The sequence below is a fragment of the Dipteris shenzhenensis genome, chromosome 3 (assembly GCF_047967505.1).
Source record: "Dipteris shenzhenensis isolate YYH24624 ecotype China chromosome 3, Dip_SZ_1.0, whole genome shotgun sequence".
Classification (NCBI taxonomy): domain Eukaryota; kingdom Viridiplantae; phylum Streptophyta; class Polypodiopsida; order Gleicheniales; family Dipteridaceae; genus Dipteris; species Dipteris shenzhenensis.
In genome coordinates, this window is record NC_141598.1 from 22,514,206 (window position 1) to 22,536,183 (window position 21,978).

Consider the following 21,978-nt stretch of genomic DNA (forward strand, 5'->3'; position numbering starts at 1 on the left):
AAAACAAGGGTAACTGTAGCAAAACACATAAGAAAAGTTGGGAATGCAATCTTGAACACACAGCATATTAGCTCACAACAAGCAGGGTACCTTATGCTACCACTACCACTAAATAGCACAAACTGGGAATTTGTTTACATTAACACCAGTGCAGCCCCAGAATGCACTTTACTCTTGAAAAGATGCAAACAACTGGAGAAAATGGAACCCACGGATAACATCTTCTTTGATGACATCATATGTAAATACATGAAACAGTTAGTGGATCTACAAACTATTCTCCTTGCTAGTTACGCAAGTAACTACAGATTGAAAGCGAAATGTGAACAATAGAGAAAGAAAGCAAAAATTGTGCACTTCAATAACTACAATAAAAACAAAGACCCAGAGAACCACTACAAAGAGCTATGCCTATGATACCTACCATTCCTAAGAGAAGAGCACACCCCCATGGAGGAGGAATTCCAAACTTGGCATGACTTCTACAATGCAAATGAGGATATAATTTCAACCAATCATGCTAACAAAATCCTTTCATGCCTCATTATTGAGACGAAAACACAATCTACGACATCATCGACATCGACAAATGAAATTCGTTTGCCAACAACAAAGAAATATGATATAGCAATTGATGCAACAAAAAGAAGGGCCAAAAAAAAAAAACACAATGCAATATAGACATTATCTCCAATGACATTTTCTATACAAAATTGAGAAAGCTTAACAAGGACCAAAGAATTATTGTAGATGATGTAATGCTACAAAAAAGAATATGACTCGAAAAAAAATTACATCTGTTCTTATCCGAAAATGCTGGCATGGGGAAGACTTTCATTTTGATGCTCATCGTTCAAGGGCTACTTCGCAATTATTTCCATAGACAAGCAACAAACATAGAAACACCAAGAGTCCTACTGTTAGCATATACTAGAATGATGCATATCAAATAGGCGGTACAATGATCCATGCCGCACTCCATCTACCACTAATGATATCTAATTACACAAACATTTCAGTAGAAAAACTGCAAGAGTTGTCAATGCTATACAAAGACGTGGAGCTGATAGTCTTAGATGCGGTTTCCCTCATTGGATTGAATACATTCATTGCAGCAGACATGCACATGCATGAAATTAAACACAACCACATAGAGCCATTTGGAGGGGTTGACGAATTCTGTGTAGTGATCTTTGCCAAGCAATCCCCACAAACGACTCGTGGATATTCCTTCAACAAACGACATCATTCGCTTTAATGTCAACCTTCTAAAGGGAGTGTGTTAAATATTATGAGCTCCAACAACCAATGCAGCAAGATAATAATCACTTTCTGCAAAAATTGAGCAAGATTCGAATCGGCACACAAAGCACAAAAGACCTTCACATACTACATAGCCTATTCTGGAGACAGTCACAAAATAAACACACAATACCACACCTCTTTTACACACCTATTCTGGAGGCAGCCACAAAATAAACACACAATACCACCCCTCGTTTACACAAATGCAATGAAGGACATCCATAACAATTATGCTTTCTGCACACTTGAGACAGAACCACACTTTCTAAAAGCAATTGATATAAAGCATAGAACTTGTAGCAGGAATATAGCAATCCCCTTTCCAAGAGTTTAATCTGCTTCTTTTGAATAAGCACATCCCTTATCTGTTCTTTCCACAAAGAAAAGTTTGCCCCATCAAACTTTTTAATGCTGAAAGCTCCTTTTCAAACATAGAAGAGGATGCCATGATGCAAATAAAGCAAAATCCCTCTTTGCACACTCTTAATCTCCTTATTCCTTTTCCTCCAACGTTATGCTCTCTGTGGGCATTTCATTTCACTCACACAGAGGCAAGTGACATGTATGATAAATGATAGATATATCATTCACCTTGTTTCAAAAAGGGCGAATACAATTTTGTATTTTCAAGACATGTTTGGCTTCCCATAGGTAAGTCTAAGAGAAGGCGATTCAACAAGAAGCGAAAATGACCATTTTTTATTTTCAAAAAATCTTGATTTTTTATTGATTCACTTGCCTCTAGAAATCCTCCACATTTTTAGACACTCTCTCTCTCTCTCTCTCTCTCTGTCTCTCATCGCTTTCAATTCATCTTCTCCCTCGCCTCCCCCCCTCTCTCTCTCTCTCTCTCTCTTTCTCTCTCATCGCTTTCAATTCATCATCTCCGCCCTCGCCCTCTCTCTCTCTCTCTCTCATTCTCACCGCTTTCAATGCATCATCTCCGCCCTCTTTGGCTATTTGGATCTTGGGGAGGCCTGATGTTTTGTTAGTAGTAAGTTGTGTAGCAAATGATGATGATGATGATGATGATGCTTCGTCTTCTTCGTATCTCTTTTTCATGTGAATTGAAAGCCCACCAAAAAAAAGAAGCTTTCATGGTGCTGAACTTCCGTCTGGATTGCTCTTGAAATTTGCGCAGACATTTTCCTTCATCGCAATGCTGCTCTCGAATTAGAGACCTGCGATGACGAAGATCGACACAAAAGCTTTCATGGTGCTGAACTTCCGACTGGATTGCTCTTGAAATTTGCTCAGACATTTCCTTCATCGCAATGCTGCCGTCGAATTAGCGACCTGCGATGACGAAGATCGACACACCCATCACGAGAACCCGGGAGATCCTCCCCATCCCCTCAAGAATTCATCCACATATCAACCACAACGATTGCTTGCTTCCCAACATCCAAAAGAGCAGCACCACAGCTCCTCCCTTGATCATCGCCCTCAATTGCCTCCACGATTATCAATTGGAGCAGGAAGCTCTCTCAGGTGTGGCTCTCGTCCAGCACGTCGGCCTTGCCCACATCTCCGATGGACGAATCGACGTCGCCATCGCCGTTCTCTTGCATTCGCTCGCCTTTCTTCCCCGAGCTGCCCAGCGTCGCTTGCAGCCTTGGCAGCTGATTTTATGCCTCGGATCGGTCGACAAAGCAGCGGATTCGTCCCTTGCCAATGATCTTGGTCTCCATCTTCTGCACGTAGATACTGGGCGGGCAGAGGAGATCGCGGATACCGTAATGGCGCTCGTTCTGGGGATGCTTCGTCACACCCATATTCTCGCAGCACAGGGCTTCTCCAGCTCAGGGTGGCTTGGTACTATTCAGCCAATGTGCCGTGGAATGCGCCGATGCAGAGGCCTCGTATTTGGAATCGTGGGACGTTCGGCCTCTGCCTGCGCTTTGGCGGCCAGGATTGTGGCTTTTAAAATGAAGGTTCTGTACTTTGAGGTCGAAGAGGTAATCTTTTCAACTATTCACATGAGTTGCGCCCCTAAGACTTCGTGGCAATGTCAAATTCCCTTGGGGGACTTATACAGTGATGTTCATACTCTATGTTCAGTAGTTACAGGTTTTCCCTGCTCTTTCAAGTCGCGCACCTTTTTTTGATCGATACTATGAACTCGGAAGATTCGATTTCCTTGTTGCAGGGGAAGGATGGAACTTTGCATGCACGGATGAATTTCCCACCAGCTGCAAGAAAGGTAGAAAGTTTAAACGAGCTCCTCGCAGACAGTGACGTTGTATCTCTTCACTGTTCCCTTACAACTGAAACCGTGCAATTAATCAATGCAACGTCACTGCAGCAGATCAAACCAGGTGATCCATTGGTGCATTGGCCCCACCCGTTGTAGCATTAATTGATACGGCGAACTGATGTGTCTTGGATCTTGTTTTGCACTACCTGATAGTCAAATGAATGCGGGTGCTCAGGAGCTTTGATTGTGAATACCAGCAGCTGCCACCTGCTTGATGACTGTGCCCTGAAGCAGGCACTTATAGATGGGACTGTTGCCGGGTGTGCTTTGGATGGTGCAGAAGGGCCGCAGTGGATTGAAGCTTGGGTGAGGTTCGAACTCTGCGTCTTTTATGTCTGTGGGACATGGGTTCATTTCTACAAACTGCTTCAGTAATTGACTGTTTTAAGCTCCTATATGCATTTCAAAGATCCTTATGGCATGTAAACCAAGTTCCTACAGGTATCTCCATCTATGTGGCATACCATTGAAGAACACTCGAGTGTCTCCTATATTCATTTCAAAGATCCTTAGGGCATGTAAATCAAGTTCCTACAGATATCTCCATCTAGATGGCATATCATTTGAGTGTCTCATAAAGGCCTATAGCTACTGGATTTGTTCAGTAGTTGAAAGGAGGTTTAGTACCAGGTACTCAGTAGAAGCAATTAAAAAAAGCAACAAATAGTCGATATAAATGCAGAATAGAAGACATTGACGTGGTTGAGGCTCTACTTAGAGATATTTGAAAGTACAGCTGTGTCTGCGATGATGTATGCCTTTTAAAAAATCACGTGTTTCATGCTTTATTACTGGCTCTTTTAAATTTTTACATCAGTTAAGCTCAGCTAGGGCAGCTTATCCTTCCAATGGGCCAATAAGTTTTCTTTTGGCTTGCTACATGCCATTTTCAGGGTTTCAAAACCTTTATTTAGGCCTTGGTGTCCCTCTCCAACTTTGAGAGGTTTATCAATGAAAGCGGTCTCTACTCTCCCTCTTCTTGCACCATCTGCTTGACAGCACCTTCCAATCTGGTTTGGCAATGCCACATATACCCCTTCCCGAGTGAAATTCCACTGTTTTGTCCGGAGTGTAAATTTATGGGGACGCTGTCAGTCGATTCAATGAGGAAAATTGACCTGATCCATATATCCGTGCATCTGGACAAGGATCTTCCCAACCACAAGAGAAAGCTCCATGCCAGGTATGTCCTGAAATTGGCAAGAGGCACAAGTACTTTGCCTGTAGCAGGAGTGATCCAAGATTGAAGCAATCTCAAGAAAAACGATTGTTATAGAGTACTTATGTCGAATAGGGATAAGGAAGACTTACCTTCTATCGATCCCCATGACTATGCATAGCATCCCTTTTGGCACATTCACCATCCACTTTGCTAGTGTGGGATGCTTTCTTTTTTAATGTTAAGTGGGGCTGATTTTGATTTTTTTCTTTTGTGCAAGGGACAGACCAAGAAATTATTACATCGAATGCACTGTCCTTTCTTTTCATGCTTTTGCTATGGCTTAGTCAACCCAGTTGTGTCTTTATCTACCCAATTGAACCTTCCCTTCCTCCCTCTTAACACTCAATTCTATTATAGATGTTGGCTTGGAGAGATCAATCTCATGAACTCGAATAAGTTGCATAAAGCGGAGCTCTCGATGCAGTGTTGAATTTATCCTAAGTTTGTGGTTCAATGCCTTTGGCTTCCACCGTTTGCCACCCTAAGTAGGGCTGAATCTTGTACAAGCAAGGTCACTGGTACACTTTGAGATCCTGATTTGTTGTCCTCCAAGTTTGATCTTCTTGTGAGGAAGCTGTATAAAGATTGAATCTTGATGTCATCTTCACTTCTTCACATGGCTTCTTCCACACTATGCTCTAGAATTCTGCCACAGTTTGATTTCTCCTTCACATTGACGCTGAACCTATATTTTTCTGATTCGTATTTGATGCAAACTTCACTAGTCCCAAAAAAACTTCTTCCGAATTTTAGTTCAGAACGTATTTAACTCAACCTGCGGATTTTGTAGTGGTAAAGGAAACAATTTTGATCATCTTAAAATTTAGACAGCAGCTCCCTTGATCCTTTAAATAACATCTATTAGTTAAGAAAGTTTACTTCTTGTATATCTTGGAGTCACAGGGCTCAAGACCAAGCTGCAATGGAAGCTTTATGCAAGGGTTGCTAAATTTAAACCATAGAATAGGCCAGGGGTGGTCCTAAGCTAATCTGAGGCTTATTCAAATGAAGATTGTGGATCACAGGAGCATATCATGTGCACTGTTACCACTGGATGTGGGCAGCCAAATCTGTGCCAAAACTGTGTAGATACCTAAAGATGTAGACGATTCCCTGGCCGGGCTGTATCAGTAAAATTCAGCAATCAAGCTCCTTACAAATAACCTCTGCACTATCCACCCATAGGAAGCGGATCCCATGCACCTGTGGGGATTGAGGTTAGAAGTCTATGCAATAAGTCTAAGGGATTTGTGATTTCAGGGAAGAGTGATCCAAGTAGCAAGAGGCAGGAGAAGAGGTTATTCTGATTATGGCAAATATATGGCTGCTGCGAAACATAAGAGAGATGAGCTCACAATCTGCTGGGATGCTGCAAATCACCCAACAAAGTAAGGTTCACAACAAAAGGTTAACCATTTCATGGTAGGAGTGGTTCGTAGATGCAAGGCATGTGTAGGAGCATCATATGGCTAAAAAATAAGAGGGTCCAGAAAGCTGAGGATAAATCGTGCTCCTCCTGATAAGTGGCCCTTTAATAAAGAAAGTGAATAGCTACTGTTCAAACTACTAGGCTGGTTTAAAAAGGTACGATTTATTTTACCCATACCTTCAAAAAGTACCTCTTTAAACTTCTTATTTTAAATTGACCTTCAAACAAGCCCTACATCTAAGGCACATATTTAGAGCTTATTGAACCAAAGTTTGCGCTCTGGCTCATGAATGTCTAGACTCTAGAGTGCAATAGGGACGAAGTTCTTGGCATTCGCCAAAAAAAGTAAGACCCCACTTCACCAACCTTACCAATGTAACTAGGATGGTCTTAGTGTGCCTCTTAGACTTTGCTCTTTCCCATTCCTGCCAAGACTCATCCCCAAAGCCCACTCAGGAATGATGGAATGTATCCAGTGGCTCCTGAGCAGGCCCTTTCATTCTGATGTGCATGTTGGATCCAAAGATCCAGTGGATGGTGATCTGGCTGTGACTCTCCGTACAACCTCCGAGTCTCTGAACGACTCTTGATCCTCCGTTCAGCTCTAACCAAACTTACCATATGTACATCAAGTGATTTCCGATACCTGCAAGTAAGTGACCAGAACTCTTTGAACCTGAGAATGGTGACCATGGTCATGTAGAGTCAACAAGGAAATCTCTAAACAAATTCACATGTGTGCACAAAAGTAACTATAGGATCCAAAATTACATTAATAATAAATTCATAAAAAATGTAAAAAATAACATGATGGTATAATTAGATGTTCAAAGGTGCTTGCTGTATACTGTTGTAATCGTATCAGACAAAACTATTGGAACAGTCAAGAATCATGTTGATATTTTATTGAATCGTGCAAATGGGATTTGTATGCAGTCAGTGCTGAAGTTACTCTCTTCTTAAATTAGTGCTTTCGCTTGATGCTGATTTTAAATTTCTGCTAGAAAGCATCTCACCCGCACTGGATTTCTTGGAACTTCTTGAAGTATGGGGCATTGGTTAAGCTCACCTGTTCTATAGGGCCCTATATTTAGGTGGGAACATCGTTGTAAATCAAGTCACATAGCATATCGTCATTTGAACCCCTTCGGCAAGAAAATCAACTAATGTTATGTGGCATGTAACACATCTGTTTCTTCTCTTGCAGGTTAGAGAGATGCCCAATGTTTTAATATTGCCTCAAAGTGCTGATTACAGTGAGGAAGTATGGATGGAGATTCGGGCAAAAGCTGTCACGATATTACGTGCCTTTTTATTGGATGGAGTTGTGCCAAGCAGTGCTGTATCGGATGAAGATGATGATGATAGAGATTATGCCTGGCAAGAAGAGAGACAAGACAAACACGATAAGGATGCACTTGAGTGGTCCAGAGATGCAGAACCCCCACTGGGGGACATCCAATCGGGACAGGACTTCCGGCAAAAGCAAACGTATTTAAGTACTCCAGATCCTCGCCTTCAGGACAACACCCTGTCACATTCTTTGAGTCAGCGTGATGGTAGGAGCCATGGAAAGGCTTCAGGGAAAAGAGGTAAGAAGCGGCCTGGTCGTCGTAAGGCACAGCGAAGTGGAGAGTCATTAGCAACAGAAAGGGAGACAAACTGGGTTGCTCTACAGCGAGATGACCGAGGCGCAAGTATCAGTGGCAGGGATCAAATATTGAGCTCCAGCTCCCGGTTTGCTTCACCAGAGGAGTCCAAGCCTAAAACAGAAGCAGGATATTCTATTGCTGGTCAGCTGGGTTTCAACAAAGGGGTCTTTGGACAAGCAATTGATTTCCTTAAAGAGGGTTATGTAGTTGCTTTGAGAGCTAACGATAGATGTGGGTACCATGTGGCAAGGCAACAAGGCCTAGGTCGTGGATGGTGTTTGGACACAATGTCTAATGTTACTATTCGAGATCCGGCAGCCCAGTTTCTTGTTGTGGTGCGAAATAGGGTAGCTGCTCCCTTCCCCTCTTTTTATGCATCCTTTCCATGAAGTATGGCAGAGGGGAAATTGCTTGTGTTAGACTTAGCATGACCTGAAACTACACTGATCTCTTGTGTACGCTTAGTGAGCATCACACTGAGCTACAGCACTGATTTTGTAGGAGAGGATTGGTTTACGGTCTCTTGCTGCGGGAGGGAAACTCCTTCAAGTAATCTCAGCTACTTTATACTTTATCTTTATAAAAAATTACAATCGAACATATATTTGTCTAATTCATCCTAAGGTTGTTTGGTTCTCCATATAAAGGAAGCTCTGATGTCCACAGGCCAACAAGAAACTGGAGCTCGTTTTTGTGAACCATACATTTGATGTGTGGGAGAGCTGGATGCTCGAAGGTGCAAACTTAGAGCAATGCAGATTAACAAATGGCAGATTCCGAAGCGTGAGTTCTGTTATTATATTTTGTGGACACAGCAGCGTATCTCAGTTTATATATGAGAAAAGGAAAAGTTCAGTCATGTTGGTTGTTAGGTTTAGCAAAGAAGCCAGTGTCCCATGTCTTCCACTCACTGTTGTATAATGATATTCTACCTGTGGTAGTGAAGAAAATCCGGCTTGAAATGTTCTATCTGTATTAAATAGATTGCAGAGTGCTCTTAATCTTTAAAGGGAACTTGCGCTGGCATGAGTCTTATCTTGTACTTTTTCTGCAGGTGTCGTTGGACATTGCTATCGAAACTCTTGCTGTATTAGGAGAAGAAGATGGGGTAGCTCGTTGGCTGAGTTGACTTTTCCTTGTTGATTGCGTAATTGCATTTTGGGGTGTAACCTTTTACATTAAATGATCTACTAAAGACACTCTCTTTAGTGTCAATTGGTTGGAATCTATGAAATAACCCTGGTGTTCTCTTCCGTTTGAATTATACACAAAGATAATGTGCGTGTTGAAGTTGCTACAAAAGGAAGTGGAGGCGGTTGGGCTTTGCCACCAGCAGATGTTGAAATGAGAGGATACATTACTATGTGGGAAGACTTTCAATCTTTACAATTGTGACTTTGTTGCATATATACATGCTAGTACCTAAGGTCAGTGGTACTTGAGTTGTATTGAAATTGAAAGGCTGCCAACACGGTCACAAAAAAAGAACGGTAAGTGATACTTTGTAATTAAACGATTTTGTTATCGTCATTTTTTAAACTTTTATCATGTCATCGTTCCTTCAATAAATGGCATGATGCTAGTCATAAGAGCATAGTTGGTGGTTTCAACTTGAATTGCTTTGCCTTTCTGAGCATATGCCAATTTGGTTGGAGGTCTGCTTTCCCTAGTAGACCGTCTGAGTTGCCGTGGTTCTTCTTGAGGTGTCTCTGGCAATTCTTTCTCTTCTTTATCAACCTTTTCTGTAGATGAATGTGTAATCAGTGTATCCATCTCTTGTGTATTTGATGTCTTCCATTCTGATTCCTCATCAAAGATTACATCTCTAAAGATAATGATATTTTAGTTTATGGGATTATACAACTTGTATACTTTACTTTCTTCAATGTAGTCAACCATGATGTATTTACGTGACTTCACATCCATTTTTTTACGATTATCATCATGTATTTGGGCATATGCTATACAACCAAATATACAGAGATGTCTAATGTGTTGCTTATGTCCAGTGAATGCTTTATAAGGTGTCATACTTTGAATTGGTTCGGTCAAAAGCCGATTAAGCAAGTAGTTTGTAGTGGCTATTGCTTCTATCCAATACTAATTCGAAAGATGCTTCTCACTGAGCATTGCTCTAGCACTGTTTGCTAAATTATCATTCTTCCTTGCTCTTGCATTCTGTTGAGGAGTATCTGCACAAGTGAATTGTCTTCGAATGCGGTGACTTCTGTAAAAGTTTATGAATGCTGAAGACACCTCCTCTGTCTGATCTCATGATCTTAATCTTTCTACCTGTCTGGTTTTCTATCATGGCTTTGAATTTTTAAAATCTAAGAAAAACTTGAAGTTTTTCTTTCAGAAAGTAGACCTAATTATATTTGCTGCAATTGTTGATGAAAGTCAAGTAGTAAAGTGAACCATTGATGCTACAGGTCAGGGCATAACCTCATATATCTATATGAAGAATACCTCATGCTCAAGAGGTGCTTCTGTCAAAGTTGGTTCGCTTTTTGTTTACTGAAGCAGTATGCTTCATAAACTTTTTTAAGAAATTGAAGCTTAGAAATTTTAATTACCATATTCTAATTTGTGAGCTCTATCAATATTTTAAAATTGAAATGTCCATATCTCTTGTGTCATACTGCAGAAAGTGGCATCTTTTGTGGTTAAGTTGACATGGCATGCAAATCTGGTATTGAAGCTAGCATTTTAAATAAGCGTATTTTCTTGACTACTTTTTCAACTCGTCGTTGATATTCCTTGGATTTGTCTCTGATCGTGTATTCATCTTTATCAAAGATGACTTGATAGTTATGTTGCATCATTTGATAAACTGACAAGAGGTTCTTACTGAGCTTCGAAACATAGACATCTTTCACAAATCCTTTCGTACCAGTGAAATTATTTGTAGTGACAATGTCTTTCCCTCGAACTAGATTTGGTGTATTATCTGTCGTGTAGATGGTATTCTTTTGTTCTTCTAATGGTTTCATCTCTGTAAACCATTCATGATGCTTTGCCATATGAGATGATGCACTATTGTCGAAGTACTAAAGATCCCGATCGGCTTGGTCAATCTGATAATTGCATTCGTCTTTCGAATTGTAATCAATGTTAAGATACACTGTTTTAGTCTTTTGCATATCCTCGCTTGCAAGAAACATATTCTCAGGTTCATTGACATAATGACTGTGACTAGAATGTCCATTGCGATGATTTTATCTTTCGTGAAAATTATCTTGATTACTGTTGGATTGACCTCCTTGGTCGTACTACTTCTTGCGGTAATCTCTTTCATAGTGTTCAAACTTATAATAATAGTTGCACTGAATGTTTAACAATTTGATGGATGCATTCCCTTTTGGAATCTTTCTCTGTTGGAATGATTTTCTCTTGGTTGTTGATGTTGATGCTGTTGAGGATGATGTTGATACTAACTTTATTGATGACTTTGTTATTGATAATGACCCTTCGTTGAAATTATCTATCTCTGCCTCTACCTCTCCTTCCATTTGAAGTTGTAAATGCTTGATCATTGGAATGACCTTTGCATGTGTGAATGGCTTGAGTCTCAAGTTCTTCACCAAGTAACATTGATCATAGCTCTTCAAGTGTTGGAATTTGTCATTGAAAGGCAATGCTCTGAACTAGATTCTCGTATTCCTCTCCTAGTCCATTCAGAATGACTTGAACCATTTTTGCGGAATTCATGGTCTCCCCTACTACTACGAGTTGATTGTTGTAATCCTTGATCTTGAGTACATAAGCATGATCGGTTTCACTGTTGCGAAAACTTTGGTGGATTTGGTTTCTCAGTGTGAGAATCCTTGAAGTGTTCTTAGACTCATAGAGAGTTGCGAACATATCCCATGTCTGGGGTGCCAACTCTTTTTAGTAAGAAAACTTATCAAAATCTTGAGTATGAGATGAATTTAACAATATGCCATGATTAGAAATTATTCAAATTAATATAGTTGTGTTCTATACTAAAAGAGCTTCAAATATGTCTTGATTTGAAAGGAGATTGGTATTCATATTTTAGTGTATTTTTTGCTTTACCCCTCCTCATCCAAAAGACCTCCCTCTCCCCTTGGGTCTTACATATTATGAAAAATATGTATAAATTTTAAAATCTTGTATATATTTCAAGGTATATATCTTATATTTTGTGTGAGGGGGGACATAAAATTTTTATATTTTTCCCTTGCATATTTGAAATTTTTAAAGAAAATCCATGCATATTATATATGGACCTTGTTCCCCCATACCCTAGATTTTGAACGAAAGTAATAACATATTACACATTGAGTTGACGTCCCAGGATCCCATGCTTCTTTTGATGTCTTTACTGTGTTCAGTTGTCCTACCATGACATCTTACACATTTTGCTTGATCAAATGATATGTATATTTATCTTTCTTGTCCCATTCTGCTTGTGCTATTCTGCTTGTGCTTTGGCAATGGCAGGATTTGTTACTACAGGTGCGGACACTAGTGGTGCAGCTGTGATCCCACTATTGGTGTTGTGGCAATAGGTAGAGTAGAGCTACTGCTGGCTAGATCATCCAATGGTCTAGGTGTAGACCCAGCGACATACTCCCATTTATCTTGAAGTACAAGAACTGTCTCCATTTGGTATTTCCATGTGTCATAATTGGAGTTGTCTAGCTTAGTAGATGCCTTCAAATTGAGATTGCTAGTGGTAGACATGGTGCAAGAAATATACTCAAAGTGTATGTGAAATCATTGTCTGAATCAACTGCAATACACTGATTGTATCAAGTGCAATCTGAACTATTGGTGAAGATAAATATGTAATATATAATCTAATTTGTTACAAGGCTTGTGGCAAATGATGTCGGGAATAGCCAACAGGCTTTACAAGGCTTGAATAATGTGCACTATGCCGAAAAAATAGCCAAATAGGCTTTACAATGATGGCATGTGTAAAATCAAATCATGTGTAATCAGTCCTCTGATCAATTGGTACATGCATCTGAACACTCTGAAGGCTGCTCATTGAACTGTGGAACGTCGGGTTTCAAGAAATGTGATGATGTAAAACCACATGTGAGCGAAGGGACTGAATCCGAGTAGAAACTATTTAGGAATTTTTGGACATGGCTTCGATTGGCTGCTTTGGAGTTCTCTCCCGCTATGAATGATCTAATGTACTCTGAACTAGATTTAGGCCAACTGTCGAGCGATGAAAAAAGTAGCAAATAATTTCTTTTCTTTGTTTGTTTTAGGTGCTGGGTAAGATGCATCGATGTAGAGGCTGATGTGCGTGCATGGATTTGTCGTCGAGACCCAATAGTGTGTGAAACTTGTGCCAAAATGTGCGCATGATGTGATGAGCGTGTAGAGCATTAAAAAATGAGTGTTTTTTGTTTTTAGAGCATCCTCAAATTCTTCTTGGATCAAGAGAGACGGCTTGATCTAGATGGAGGGGCAAAAAAGGGTGCATTGATGCTGTGGCAGGGTGAGTCACATGCAGGGGTGTGCCAGTGGAGCCCTGATGAGGTGTCAGTTAAGGTGCACATGGAAGGTACCAAGTGTGCCTGTGAAGAGGTAGCTGTGCTTAGCGGCTAAGGGTCAATGCCATGTGGCAGTGATGATGTGGTAGATGATGTGGCTATTGATTGGTCAATGCTAATGTGGCACTTGATGACGTGGTGTGATGACATGGATGATGACTCAGATGATGATGGGTCAGATAAGCAGTGATATGGCAACATGGTGCCCTGCTGACATGGCAATGATGCGACAGGATAGGATCATGTGCCATGTGTTGATTTTTGCATGGAGGTCCCTATCTATTAGACTCTTTATGATCCTTCAGAATCTATTGGAGATTCTATGAGTCTAACCAAAATCTTGAGATTCCCTAATGGAATCTATGAGATTTCATTGCTTTGGAGGCCTCCGTCGGTGAGCGATTGAAGCAGAAGGCGTGAGTCTTCATTTGTAGGTGTTATCATTTGGAGATGGTGCTATCGAGGTTCGGTTGGTGCTCGCTCGTTGTGTGCGGCTGTAGATGATAGGAGCTCGTCTAGGCATTGAGGCGTTGATGGTCGTTGGTTGGCCGACATAGGAGCGTCAAATGTGTGGGGTGAAGGTGTAGTAGATAGATGCTAGCCTGGTCGGATTGCCGCCTGTGTCGTGAGCATCTAATGAGTCTATGAGTGTCTATTAAGGGCATGGGTCTAGAGCTGTCTATCCGATTGGAATCAGGAGCTTGAGCTAGTGCTAGGTCGTAGATGCTTATTTTGCCGAGTCATTGCGTTGTAGATGCTCGCTTTGCCAATTTGTTGTAGGGGCGATGAGCGTCATGATAGTCAAGTGATAGTCGACTGATGAAGATAGAGGCAAGGAGTGTTAGACATGTGGGGTGAAGGTATAGTAGATAGATATTGGTCGGATTGGGTTGTCGCCTATGTCGTGAGCATCTACTGAGTTTGTGAGTGTCCGTCAAGGGTATGGGTCTAGATCTGTTCGCCCGATTAGAATTGGGATCTTGAGCTAGTGCTAGGTTGTAGGTGCTCATTTTGTCGGGTCATTGTGCTGTAGATGCTTGTTTTGCTAATTCGTTGTAGGGGCAGTGAGCGTCATGATAGTCGACTGAGGAAGATAGAGGCGCTTGAAGGAGCCTGGTGTGAGGTTGGAGTCAAGGGCACTGGTCGCCCGTGTTGGATCTTTGTGAAGTCGGTTGGGACTTTGTAGAGTTGATGAAGTTGCTTGAGTGTCAGAGCAATTAAAGGTCTTTATGTCAGCCGTAATTTGTAGGTAGCGTAGCTGATTAGCTGAGTTGTTGTGAGAGCTTTGGAGTCCGTCCTAGCTGCTATGCCACTTCATGTTGCATGTGTTGAAGGTTGTCTTTTAGTGCTGAGTTTCCCATGCTCGTTGCCTTGCTCGCTTGAGTCGAGCCTTTGCTTTAGGTCGTAGGTGCGAGTTGAGTGCCATTGTGTGTAAATTAGGATATGAAATCTCTCAAAGAGAGAAAGAGTGAATAGAATAAACACACTAAAGTCTCTCTCATTCTCTCTCAATACCTCTCAAAAGAGCTATAGTTAAAGAATAGATCTCTCCAAGAATAGAAGAAGAACTCTCAAACACTAGGATATTTCTCTCTCTTTCTTAAAACAAAATCTCTCAAATGAAATGAAGGAACTGACAGAAATCTCTCACGAACTCTTGAAAGAGATGAATGAAAATTCTCACAAAGAATGGATGGAATTCTCTCAATGGATGGATGAAGATCTCTCACCGGAAGTGGACTTTCACATAGAACACTCAAGAGAACTCTCAATCTCTCAATCTATCACACTCTCTCACCTGGATTGTAATGCCTCAACGGAAGGCAAGATTGCTCTGATAACATGATAGAATGTGAAGAGGGGAGAGGAGAAGAGTGGAGATGAGGAGAGAGGGCACAGCTAGAGAGCACACCACAAATGACTAACTGTAAAGTAGATTTATTTGAATACCAACCCTTTTATGGTTAGGGTTAGGGCATCTAACCCTTTACTTTATAGCACTCTATTGGGTTAGTGCTACGCACATATCTAACACATGATGTTGAGATGGTTTCTCAATATGATGGAGCTACCTAGGCCAGATGGGGTCTGAGGCGGGGGCCTAATGGCCACAATAGGTGGAGGCACAACGTCATTGACAATGGGGAGTGGGGCCGGCTCAGTAGGCAAGGGAGAAGTGAACATAGTGCTCACAGTAGCAGTAGTGCACATATGTGAAAAAGGCATAGAGGCAACTAAGGGGATAGCGTGGTAGTCACCAAGGTCAAAGAGGGAAGAGGGATAGAATTTGTAATGCAAGGCACACAATGGGCAGGGGTGCCAAAATGGTGGCGGGAAACATCACTATGTCAAGGAAGAACACCACAATGGGATCAAGTTGATCAGGGTCGGTTGTACCAGACTCTTGGGGAGGTGCTTGATTTCTTTGTGGAATTGCTTGAGGGACGGAGTGGAACAAGCCTTGGGCTTGTTTGCTTCTATTTGGAGGAACCAACCCGTTGTTGATGTGGATGTCCACCGTCTTGTTTTGTAGCCTCACGAGCTCGAAGAAGAAAATGTAACACGAGATGCTAGTTTTGGAGAAGAGGTGGTTGAGTAGATGCTCGTTTGTTGTTTTCTTTCCAAAGTGCAACACTAGGGAAAATGCCTTGTGGCTGTCCTTGGGCAAGTGAAGTCAGAGGGAGACCCAGTCCTCTATGAGCTGGTATTACCTACTAGCCACTCAAACGACATTGCCCTGATCGAGTTGGGCAATGATGCTATCAGACTTGAGATGGATGGGGTTGTTCTCCATGGCAGAGTGATCACTTCCAAGAGTTCTCCAGTACCATGGAACCAAAATAGGACATAATCCGATAGCCATTAACTGGCTTCTTGAATGTGTTGCCCTATAATGTGCCCAATAAAATTGTTCCATCATGGAACCGATAAACGATCCAGTATAGTCCAGCCCATTGGAGCTTCAACTTACAAAAGTGAAGGCCTTGCCAGGACCAGGGAGCATGAGCATTGCATCTTTTTCTTTGAAAATATGGAGTTTGGCGTGTCGATATACCCACTTCTTCCAGTGGCAATCCACGACATCAAAGCCATTGGATGCAATGAATTGATCTTTATCGAGTTTGTGGAGTTGGTCCATCTATTGTGCAAAAGACTCCGTCGGTCCTCAGTTGTTTAGACAATGTGATGTGGAGGATCGGAACTAGGTACTCCATGTGTACCACTACCTCAATGCCATAAACCATTTTTGGAGGGGGAGATGCCAGTGGCGGCTTTGTATGCGGTATGAAAGGCTCACAGGGTAGACTATAGCATTTGATCCCAGTCACTCCAGTTCTCGTTGACCACCTTTGTCAAGATTTTTTGGATGAGCCACTTGGCCATTGGCCTAAGCATAGTATATCATGGGGAGCTTATGAATAATCATGTGATGCTTGGTAAGCTTAGTCATGATGTTGTTCACAAAGTAGCCACCTTGGTCACTGATGATCTCCACCCGATAACTAAAGCAAGTCATAATCTGCTCATAGACAAACTTGGTCATAGAAGCTACTAAATTTGTCCCTCATTGCACATGCCTTAACCCAGTTAGTGCAGTACTATTGTGACTATAATGTACTTGTTTCTAGACTAGCTTGAACGCTCAATGAACTCAAAACCCCATTTTTGGAAGAGCTTAAGGGGGAGCACTGTGTTTTGTGGCATGTGATTAGGAATGGTTGGCTAGCCCAATCAATGGCAAGCATCACAATGCTTCGCAAAGGCGATGGCATTGCCAAGAATTGTAGGACACTAGAGTCCGGCATGCAAGATCGTTTGGCCTGTAGTGTCTTGCTGACAAAATATCCTCTAGCCAATTTTTGGTGTGCTTTCTGTAGAACTGCAAATTGTTCATGCAATGGCACATATCGATGAAGCACTTTGTCAAGGCGAAGGCCATAAAGGCATCTCGTGATAATTCAAAATTTTGACTCCGGACTGTGAATCACGAGATAGGTATCGATCGAGGATTTTGATTTCAATGAACTGGAACATATCATCATACCACATTGGTATGAATGCTAGAATGTCTTCTTGCATTTGCTCTACATCTGACACCACCGGTGGTGCTCTATTTGGCGCCATGGAGGCTTCAGGTTCCATGGTCACAATCGTGAATAAGTTTGCACTAGGAAAATAATCCACAAACAAATCAGGGTGTTCTTTGCTCTCCACAATCCGTACAGACAATCAGCGATCGCATGCAAACCCTGTGGAGTATGCATAATAGAAAAGTCAAATTCTTGTAACAAAAACATCCAATGGGCTACCTTACTTGTGAGGTGTGGCTTGTTGATGAGGTATAGGAGCATTGAATGGTCCACATGGAAGGTTCCGAGCATATAAAGCTAGAATTTGTTGACAGTGTAAAGCATGCCAAGATCTTCTTTATTGGTGGTGCAGTAGCTTTTCTCAATCTCTGACTAGCATAGTAGAGGGGTTGGTAGCACCCTTTGGTCTTTTGCTGCATCAATACTACATCAATGGCCGTATTGGAGGCATCGATGAGTAGGGGGAAGGGAAACTTCCAATCTAGCGGTTAAACGATCAGAGTATTTTGCAAGCATTAGTTTCAGGTACTAGAATGCATGGTCACATCGTTCGTTCCACACAAAGGGCTTCATATTGACTTGGATGTGAGCGGGTGCAACTACGTCTATGAGGTACTAGAGCATCCAGCTATGCTAGCAAACATGGCCCAAGAATTGGGTCAATCGCTTACCCATTGTAGGTCGTTTAGCCTTGCAGATCTGTTTGAAGATCAAGAGCAATTCCGTCTTTAGAAATTGGTGTGCTTGAGGTGCATGCCACTACGTGTTGCAATGGTGTTTGTTGGATTGAGTGATAGGCAAGCTACATAGTTGAGGCACAGCTCAAGATGATGGAGGTGCTCTACCTAAGTGCCAAAAACACTAAAGTCATCCAAGAAAATTTGCATGAAGGACATCAAGTATTCATAAAAAATTTCTTGTACAAAGCATTGCAATGCCACCGGTGCATTCTTGAGACAGGAAGTCATCACATTTGATGCAAACACCCCTCATTTGATAATGAACATGGTTTCCTCTTGTTCTTCCCTAACCATGTGTACGTGGTTGTAACCACTAAACCCATTGAGGAAGGGTATGGGGGAGGGTTAGTCACCGTGGCAACATTGGGTTTTTATTTTTCTTTGAAATGATGACTATTGGGGAGAGCCACGTGGCTCGATCAATAGGATATATGAAGCATACTTGCAACAGCTTGTCAATTTCTTCTTTCACCTTTTGGCCATGATTTGGGTTTATCCAATACCGTGTTGTCAAACCATCCGTGAGCACAATCCAGTGTTGGTAAAATTGGGGATCAATGCCCTTCATGTCAATGTAACTCCAAGTGAAAATGTATACAAAGGAGCCAAGAAGGCTCTAGAGGTCAGACTGGAATTCAACCGTAAGCCAAGAACTAACCCAAACAATTCATGGGTTGGAGTTCAAACCAAGGTTCAAGTCGAATAGGTCATCTTCTTTGACATGCCATGAGTTTTGGAGTTCATGTTCAAAGGCTTGCTTTGTCTATATAAGTGTTCGAATGGTAGGATCATCTTCCATGGTATCATCACATGAAGTGTCAAAATCAAGCTATTCTTTTGTTCCATCAAGGGGCTATGTCATTCCTTGGTATTAGTGGTAATTGTCAAGATTGGCTATAAGATCCACTTCGAAGAGGCTGACGAGGTCAGGGTTATTCCAGAGGAACTTGTCTTCTTCATCTTCATGCAACCCATAAATCATGTTGATGCCTTCAAAAACTTGAGGCTGAATAAAAAAATTGAGGCCGTATGCACATCTAAATAGGGTACTTTACCTTTACTAACATCTTAACCTTCCTTTTTCCCTTCTGGATAGTGGTCTGAATGGAGTACCATGCTTTTTTTACACATGCCTGCTAGAGCCATGGCCTACCCAAGAGCATGGGGTAAGAGCCACTAACATACCCATTTATAGCACTATGATGGCAATTACAAATGTGAGGTCATCAACTCTAATAATAACTCCATAGAGAAGGCCCATTGGTTGTACACATCGTTGATCCTCCATTCTTTAAGTGGCATTTGGGGCTGGTCCCCATCCAAAGAATCCGAGCCACCAACACATAACATCAAACATAGTGTTCATGCTTGAGCCACCATTAAGCAACACACCTAGAATAGCTTGGCCCATCAGCACTGTTGTAATTACAACACTATATTTTTGGTCATACACTAGCCTTTTGATCCCTTCAATAGTAGGTCAGGCTGGGCAATGGAAATAGTCGGACTAGCACTAGTTGGGCTTGCATCACACACCGTTGGAACTGTGGTGGCTACCAAAGTGACCTCCTTTAAGATTAGTGTAGTTAGATCTGTTGGATTGAGGAGTTGCATGCATAAGCACTAGTGGACGGTTGGCACAATCTTTACCAGCTCTACTGAACTAAAATGTTGATCTTTGCATCCCTCAATGCTTCCCATAATTTAAAATCGGCGTTTGAGGCCAAATCAGCACCTATACTAGGGTTGACTGCCACATCAATGGGCACACTCAACACTCCCTGGGGAAGTATCTATTTCTGTGAGGAGGGATATTTTTTAAACTTGTATATAGTTGGAACGTGTCCCAACTAGAGATTGCATATCTTTGACCTCACTTCAATACTAGGGTGTGAACTTTTGCTTGTGCCTACCAATCGATTGGCTCTTTGTCTTTCTTGATAAAATAATCATCTAGTAATGTAGGACCTGGTGAGATCTTCATCACTCTTCTCACAACATTAACCATCGCAACATAGTTAGTAAACTTTCCATCCGTCGGCTCATCTAGAGACACAATATTCACTGTGTTCATTTGGGAAGCTGTAGGAGGAGTCACAGTTATTTGGGCATGAAACTTCTCCTTCTCCACTTGATGAGGTTTGAATAACTTACACTCAGTCTTATGGTGACCGAGCACATTACAATAATAACAAATCATCTGCCCAAGGGGCCCACTATTGGAGGTCCATTGTCGACTGTGGTAGGGGTGACTTGTGGTCATGGGAGCCATAGCAGGGACTGTTGCAGATATCGAGGTAGCATAAAGGGCCTGGATCATGGCCGTTGCAAGTTGAGGTGCTTGACGAGCATTATACCATCATGCGTCAGTAGTGTGCATAGCGGTCTAGCATATAGCACACTAGATTTGGTTTTGAGGCCCAGTCTTCAAGTTCATGGGTCATTGTTGTGGCACTTGTTGCACAAAACACTAGATTGGAGGCTCAAAGTAGCTGCAATACCATCCTCAAGGAAGAGGCTTTTGCCGCAAAGTCCTTTTATGGAGTGGTGTCATTCACACGATGCTTTTTACACAAGTGCCAACTCTCACTGTGCTTTTTTGCTTCATCATATGAGCTATTACTGCCGAATGTTGATAGCCTTTCCCTTGTTCCTGAGTTTTGACTAGTTTAATCATGTTGGCTGAGTTTCTATGCACACAAGCTCATAATGAAGATGCTCACTCTTGGAATCTATGGGATGTATCGCACAAAACAACTGAGCAGTACATTTTATCCAGAGACCATGCAATCAAAAATCGTTACCATTACTATAAGAGTGACCATTACACAGAAGGCACGAGTACCTTTTTTGCCATGTTTGCATCACCACGGTAGGAATTCTTAAGGATTACTAGCTTGTGGCCCGAGTTGCACATAGTTGTTTGCAGTATGCTATTGTATATTGCACATTATAGAGAGGCAATAAGGCTATCCTACCAGGCTAGTTAATGGAAGATTGATGAACTCAGTTACGTGATGATAAGTAGGCAAAATGCTGAAGTGACTTGGTTGATAGGTTCCATGGAAGAGAGTTTCCTTATATAGCACTCTCTCCAAAACTATTGATCAGTGAGTCATTTCATCTCCAATCAGCCTTTAATTTCCTCATAACTATGCACATAACGCCTCGACCATGTGTTATAACTAGTCCTCACAAACATGTTTCATACCACCATCCCATGCCACAAAATATTTTTATGAAAACATCTCAAAATCGTGTCAATAATTGCCTTGTTAAAAAGGCTTATAGTTCATCATATTAATATGGATCCATTGTCTATTATTCTTAACTCGTCTTTAAGCTAACATTATCGTGATGCTTGAATTAATGCCAAACAATAACGTGAACACTAGCGTAAGTGAGAGAGAGAGAGAGAGAGAGAGAGAGAGTGCTTAAAATTTGAAACCTTTCAACAACATGACACACAAAGCTCAGATAAAGGTGGACAAGAAACATTTCATTATATGGTTGCATATTCAATATGTAGAAATTGGTACAAGGTAGTCCAAGCTCCAAGGTCAATGTTGTCACTGTCTCTCCCAAGGGCAGGGTGTTGGTCACCTACAGTCGTGTTGCTGCTTGTTGTAGCATAGGTGTATACAAGTGTAGCATAGGTCCTTCAGTCGTATTCCAGTGAGAGGTGTAGGCTACAGTGTGGAAAGTAGATCTCATGCACGCGTGGATGAGAAAGCAAGCTTGATCA

At 41.6% G+C, this 21,978-nt stretch overlaps 1 protein-coding gene across 3 annotated transcripts in view; it reads left to right on the forward strand.

The window, feature by feature from the left end:
- Positions 1-2,293: 2,293 nt before the first annotated feature.
- The window catches only part of LOC147903522 (C-terminal binding protein AN-like), a 31,604-nt gene continuing 11,919 nt past the window's right edge, over positions 2,294-21,978 (forward strand). Inside the window, exons 1-7 of one of the 3 annotated variants that reach the window (XM_087399643.1) lie at positions 2,294-3,263; positions 3,455-3,623; positions 3,738-3,868; positions 7,421-8,212; positions 8,367-8,414; positions 8,532-8,648; positions 8,920-9,362. In XM_087399643.1, the coding sequence (XP_087255769.1) occupies positions 2,607-3,263; positions 3,455-3,623; positions 3,738-3,868; positions 7,421-8,212; positions 8,367-8,414; positions 8,532-8,648; positions 8,920-8,994 (1,989 nt within the window). In that variant the 5' untranslated portion in view covers positions 2,294-2,606 and the 3' untranslated portion in view covers positions 8,995-9,362. Of the gene's footprint in view, positions 3,264-3,454; positions 3,624-3,737; positions 3,869-7,420; positions 8,213-8,366; positions 8,415-8,531; positions 8,649-8,919; positions 9,363-21,978 lie in introns of those variants that run through there. The other 2 variants (XM_087399652.1, XM_087399660.1) reach the window with 2 other exon arrangements.